At 38.8% G+C, this 7126-nt stretch overlaps 1 protein-coding gene across 1 annotated transcript in view; it reads left to right on the forward strand.

Annotated features, from left to right (window-relative positions):
- The first annotated feature begins 3539 nt into the window (after positions 1 to 3539).
- Positions 3540 to 7126, forward strand: part of iqgap1 (IQ motif containing GTPase activating protein 1) — a 120424-nt gene continuing 116837 nt past the window's right edge. Inside the window, exons 1-2 of the mRNA XM_050041067.1 lie at positions 3540 to 3813; positions 5076 to 5178. Of these exons, the coding sequence (XP_049897024.1) occupies positions 3768 to 3813; positions 5076 to 5178 (149 nt within the window). The 5' untranslated portion in view covers positions 3540 to 3767. The remainder of the gene's footprint in view (positions 3814 to 5075; positions 5179 to 7126) is intronic.

The following is a 7126-nucleotide window of genomic DNA, read 5'->3' on the forward strand; positions in this document are numbered from 1 at the left end:
ATTTCTTGTTGATATCTCCGACAGCGTTCACAGAAGGAATTTGTTTGGTTTCTTCCCCCGGACATGCTGCTGGCTCGTCAGATCGGTTAAAAATATAAAAATGTTCTTCAAAGTCTTGGTTTACTTAAAATAATTCATGAAATGATGGATATAGAGATTTTCCAGGATTTGTAGAAGGAGTAAAACGATTAAAAAGCAAAGTAAAGAAGGAAGCAGGCTGGAGCAAGCAGGAAAGCGTCTGCACTCTTCAGAAGCAGGAAGCAAGTCTCTACTCTGCTCTACTTTGCTCTGCTCTGCTCTGCTCTACTCTACTATACTCTGCTCTACTCTGCTCTACTTTGCTCTACTCTGCTCTGTTTTGTTCTACTCTGCTCTACTTTGCTCTACTATACTATGCTCTACTCTGCTCTGTTCTGTTCTCTGCTCTACTTTGCACTAATCTGCTCTATTCTACTATACTCTGCTCTACTCTGCTCTGCTCTACTCTGCTCTACTCTACTCTGCTCTACTCTATTCTGCTCTACTCTACTATACTCTGCTCTATTCTATACTCTACTATACTCTATTCTGCTCTGCTCTACTCTGGTCTACTCTATTCTATTCTGCTCTGCTTTGCTCTGTTCTACTCTACTATACTCTGGTCTACTCTATAATCTATTCTTCTCTACCCTACTCTGCTCTACTCTATACTCTACTCTTCTCTACTGTATTCTGCTCTGCTCTGTTCTACTCTGCTCTACTTTGCTCTACTCTACTATATTCTGCTCTACTCTACTCTACTTTGCTCTTCTCTGCTCTACTTTGCTCTTCTCTGCTCTACTCTATTCTGCTCTACTTTGCTCTACTCTACTCTACTCTACTTTGCTCTATTCTACTATACTCTGCTCCACTATACTCTTCTCCACTCTACTCTACTATGCTCTGCTCTATTCTGCTCCGCTCTACTCTACTCTACTCTGCTCTGCTCTGCTCTGCCCTCTCAAAAATGAAATTGTTTTATTGACCACAAAACATTTGTCTTTGAATTTGTAATTCCCACCATAAGGCATACATTTGAGGAAATATAATGCAACCTTAAAAACAGTATAATGGTCACTACCGAAACAGGACAGTCACTACCGAAACAGTGCAGTCACTACCGAAACACTGGGTGTTTTGTAAAAAATAAAGTATATTGAGTTATCAACTAAAGTATTATGATGCTAATCTTTTACATTTATGTTCTGTTTCATCAATTATTAACTCTGAAATCAATCTGATCAGCATTATGCATTTCACAAAGAAAGATTGCATTTAGATTTTGAAGAATTCTATAATTTGAACTTTGAAATTTGTTAAAATATTAATTTTTATAGATTTAATTGTGAAAACCTTCAGTCAAAATTTGTAAAAATTTAAATCTTTAAACAAGGGAAGGAACAAGCATAACAGGTTGATATATATATTTTTTGTATAATACTATATGTTTCGATAGTGACAAATTTTGGGAGAGGAAAAACATTCCAAAACAGTCTGAAAATACAATATAAAAATTTACAGTCATTTTACTAGATATGTGACCTTTACATATGGTACAATATATATACAGGGACAAAGTTTTGGAAATAAAACATACGAAATTTCAAAATATTTCCAGCCCAACTTTGCACACATTCGGTAGAATGCCCCATATATTTTTGTCTAAAGGTTTTTAAATGTAAATATACCAACCAAATACCAACTGTTGTCTCATGTTGTCCGGTCAGGTTTGTTTTGGCTCCGCCATGGACACCAAGTAAAAACTGTATTTATTGGTATGACTTAAATGCAGGTTGTAGCATGCTTCATAGTCTTGACTATATAATCTTAACTAAAGGTCCACTTACCACCTGATGTGGAGGTTTGGGCCTTAGGCTCAGTGTGATTTGTCAAACAGTTTTTTAAAGCAGCAGTAGTAGTTGTAGTAGTAGTAGTAGTAGTAGTAAAGTATCAACTTAGAAAAAACAAATCAAACTGAGACATGATATTATTTCTTTTTATAATTAAATAACATTCATATGCACTTTATGCCACATTATGATATACTCTGTCTGCTCTATATTCTTGCAGATGAAGTTGTAGAACTACGTCAGAATAGCTGTCCATCATATAATTTCAAATTATCTATTTGGTAATTTTTCAATTTCAGTTTCAATGCCTTTATTGTCACTGCACAGCTGTACAATGTTATTAGGTGTCTCCTGTGGCACATACAGAAACTTCACAAACAGACACATTAAAGACTACATACATAATTATAAAAACAATAAATAAGTATGAAAATGAGGCAAAAGCAGAGTAAGTACAGTAAATTATTGTATATAATCATTAAATATTGCAGGTATTCAGGATATGTATCGCACATATGTAGGATATTCTACTTTGATGTCTTTGCACATATCTTATAGCATTGTTATTTACAGGTTAATTCTTTAATGGCACCTAGCTAAAAGCTTTTCAGGCATCTGGAGATGCAAGGAATGGAAGAATTTTCTCTTTGCATTTTTTATTCCCTTATGATAACAAAAATCAGTGTTTCTTTTTTCTTTTAATGGACCCCTATAGTTTTTTTTTTTTTTTTTTTAAATATATCATAACATACCTAAACCGAATGGTAGAGATAGCTCGATCAGGTTGAATTAAATTCAACACATTTTTCATTACAACATAGTCACTCAAACTGTGCACTATCAAATGGTTGAGCAGGACATTAAAGGGTGAAGGACCTGTAGTGCCTTCCCGAGGTGAGAAAGGTGAAAAGGTGGTGACCTGGGTGAGACGCGTCTCTAATGATGTTTGTGGCCTGACAAAGACATCAGGCTCTGTAAATGTCCTCTAGTGATGGTAGCTGAGTGCCAGTGATATGTTCTGCTGACTTCAGGAGTATGTGAAGAGCTTTCCTGAAATTATAATTTGGACAGCCCTTTGAGGCATGATATGTTATAAGGCTATAATGAACTTTGACTTGACTAATCTGTAGAGCACTTTGGGTAGCCTTTTGGTATGAAATGTGCTCTAGAAATAAATTTGCCTTTGCCTTTCCTGTCTTCTGCAGTGCAGCTGACAAGCCACATCAGTATGCTGTCAGTGAGAATGGTTTCAATAGAGCAGTGATAAAAAGGCAGAAGCTGCTGCTGGGACAGGTTGGCTCTTCTGTTGGCTGTCCTCCAGGTTTGGCTTTAAAACAAATGAAAACTAAATGTTCCAGCTGTTGATTTGGAAGTCAGGCCCTCTCCATCACATACTAAACTACACAGACATTTCCAAATGATCATGTATGATATTTTTCATTCATTGGGCTGGTGTAAGTTTGGAAACAGAATCATAAATCCTGAACACTTATTCGCCTTAAACAAGTTTTCATTTCACTGTGAACTCCTCCCACTTAGCGGCCCCTGAAGGTCCGCAGCCCACAGTTTGAAAACCTTACGCGGACAGCAGGGGGCGCTGCGCCAGCAGTTTGACCGCCTGGAGGCTGCGTAGCTCTGTTTCCTGAAACGAAGACTTCAGGATTAGGAAGAACACACCCAGACCCAGTGACATCAGTGGGGTTTGAAGAGGAAGAAAAAAGTCTCAACTGTGCAGAAGAGGAACAAGAGGGCCGAAAGGTCCTACCCGGGTTTCTGTCGCTGTTGATTGTTTGTTTTAGCTCCGGATTATTCGGAAACCAAACGCTCCAAACTGTGCGTAAAGTTTTGACCGAAGCGAACCGCTGGAGCGCAGAGAGTCGTGTTTCTCAAGAGAGGAGGATGTCAACTTCTGACGAGACAGACGGGCTCCGGCCGAGATATGGCTGTAAGTTCACACTCTTTTTTGCTCACCTTGAGATGCCAGGCAGGCAGCTTCTCCTCACTTCACAGCTCCGGATCACTGTTCAGCTTCTGCTTCATGCAAACGCCCACAAACTTCAGCAAAGTATCATTTTTTCGTACAAAGTGCTCCCAGTCAGATAGGGTTTGATTTCTGACAGCATGGTCTCAGCTTAATTATGACTTCCGCGTTTTTATAATAGGCTAATGCATGGCAGAACAGGGCGGAAGGGAGGCCTGCTTTCAGAGTTCACTGAACTTTTTCTACGTTAGTTTTTACACTCAAGTTACGACCTACTTGTGCCAAATATTTAAAACAGGACAGAATATTCCAATTGTAGACAATCTATGCAAGTTTTGGGATTCAGGGGTGTAGAATTGCTCAATAACCACCGCCCATCGATTACTTCCAGAGTGGATTTCTAAATCTGCGGAAGCAAACTGCAGAAAATGTGTGAATCAATTCTCCATCCTTCATTCTGCACAATAAAAATGTACTTTATTAATCAATATGGAAAACAAGAAGTAGCTTGCTTAGCTGGCATATCCTGATATTTCATTTGTGAATACTTCTCCGTGGTGAAACTAACTTAGAAACTGGTGATGAAGAGGACACTCATCATGTTTTTACAGTCTCAGTTTTTGTCGAGATCAGGATTTACCTGTAGAAGGTGATGTCTGTGATCCCACTCAAGTTGAACTCTCCCACTCAAATGTGACAGGAGAAGATAATGGGGCCTCTTTGTTTTGGGCGCCCTCCTGTCCCCCATCCCCCTCTCCAGAATTTAGGAGAAAACTTAAGTGGGGAACATTTCTCTGCAGGCGGAATCATGGCTCCACTCTGGGAAATCTCCCAGGAATTGCCCCATATAACCTCCCCTGCATTGTTTTTGTTTTCAGTGTATGAATAAGCATTCTATTTACAGACAAAGGCATGCCCTCATCATATAGTCCGACAGCCCTAAGTCCCACTGAGCTCATGGATAAACACAGATGACTAGTGAATGAGGCTAGTTTAAAATACCTCAGTGTTTAGAGCTTTGAAGAGGACAAGGAGCTGGTTATGCAACCAGGAACAACTTCATAAACATAAATGTTCATAAATCCATCATTAATAATAATTCTCTCTGCTCTTTTTGTGTAAATTTGGCAAGAGACCCAGCTCTTTATTGCGATACTTTTCAGAGCGATTAGATTCATTTCTGCAGCTGTATTTAATTGCCATATTGTGTATGTTTCTGGCTCCAGCTGTCCTGGATGGCGTGGAGCGGCTCACAGCAGAGGAGATGGATGAGCGGCGGCAGCAGAACATGGCCTATGAGTACCTGTGTCACCTGGAGGAAGCCAAAAGGTAAGAGCTGGAAGATGGTTCATTGCGAGCTGGCTGAACCTCTGCAGGCCACTAACACAGAGGGAAGAGCCTATGGTGACAGCAATTCTGATTCATGTCACACACTGTCTTACACAGGGTTTATTCAATTCAAAAGAAAGGTATAGTGAAAGTAATACAGAGCTGCCATCAGACTCCAGCGGATGATGCAAAACACATCATCCAGTGGAGCTACTGGCTGTCGGGCTGTTGCTTGAACTACAGACTGTACTTCCACATCTTTGTATTTCCTACCACACATGCAATCACAGACACAAAGAGTACAAAAATGGATTAAGAGATAGGCAATCTAACAGACCAACACGTATCAACTTGAGGTCCACATCATTTTCTGTTGCTTCAATAATCAATTAATGGACTGATCACTTCAACTCTTGCTGTCATGCTTTGGTAACTGATTACATAACATGATCACCATGACAAACTGGCATCAACATTTGGGAGTTTAGTCCATTCAGACATGTTTTTACTATTCAGTTCAGTGCAGTGGACACTCGTTTGATTGTTTGATCTCCACTCACTCACTTGGAAATTTTCACATTGTAGTTCTTGTTGATAGACATGTTGAATCTCCATTCTTTGTCCATGTGTCAGCTGTGTATGTAGCACAGAGCACTGACAGGTGTTGTAAAGTGTCTGGTCACACTCATGATTTGGTTTATATATTCTCTGATCTAATAGTTTTCCAATCAAAAATCAGGCAAATTTTAGATACACATACAGTTAGTTTTTAGTTTGATATATTGGTATCGGTACTAATACTGACCTTGTTAAGGTCATGATGTGACTGATCCACAGTAAATACAGTGTCTTTGTAAGTGTAATTTAAAAAAACAAACAAACATGTTTTCTCTATCACTTACATTCATCCAGGCACAGGAGGCATTTTGTCAATAAAATCAAGGGTGAAGATTAGGGATTGGAATTGATAGGATTTTATTGATATCAATGCCATTTTCGATTCTGTTTATTGATCCGATTCTTTATTGATTCCTCCTGTGAATTCTCTATGTAGAAAAAATAGACCTTACAGGTTTTCGGTACCAACAACACAAATTTAGATAAGTGCTTAGAGATAAGTGCTTGTGTAAGTAAACAAATATGAAATTGGTCCACAGCTATCATCTAAAATGGAAGAAATGAAAGAATATTTGTACAGCATTTATTTTCATCTACGTCAAATAACGTTACAGAATCTGTCATTGAATGTGTTGTGCTATCGTTAACATGGGACAGGACATATGTACCGTCACTGGCACTGCTCTGCTGAGACTTTGCTGCGTCTTTGCTGCAGCTGCACTTAATGCCATGTGACGACAAATGCTTCAGCATGTTGGTGGTAGGGCTGCACAATATTGGGAAAAATTGCCCCCAGCGATATATATTGCAATTTATATATTTTTTTTAAGGATGCATTATTTTCCACCAGATGACTTAAGTAGCTCTACTTGGTGAGAATTAATCATTCTGGAATTATTAGGCTGATATTGCTATGAATGCAACAGCATAAAATGTGCTGAAAATAGGCATTTGTTCAGTGAAACCACCATCTCTTTCAGTGTTTACCCTATATGCAACTATTTTTTCTTCTTTTCTTTTCGTCTTAGCTCTTTAGAAATTATTATTTGGCGCTACAGACGCTTCATATCCAGGTCAGTTCACACACTTGTGTGCAGGGGCGAAAATCCCATTTCATAGTTAGAGGGGACACTAAACAGTAAAATTTTAGAGAATAATTCCAGGGGGGGGACAAGGAAAAAAAGTTGTAGCCTGTCTTTTATACAGCATCTTTTACCGCAATTTGACGCTTTAATCTTCTCTCTATCTCTCCAACAGGCAGAGTGAATGTCTATACTTATGAGAAATGGCTTAACAACTAAACATTTCCTGCAATTAAACTGGTAAACTG

The sequence above is a fragment of the Epinephelus moara genome, chromosome 1 (assembly GCF_006386435.1).
Source record: "Epinephelus moara isolate mb chromosome 1, YSFRI_EMoa_1.0, whole genome shotgun sequence".
Lineage (NCBI taxonomy): Eukaryota > Metazoa > Chordata > Actinopteri > Perciformes > Serranidae > Epinephelus > Epinephelus moara.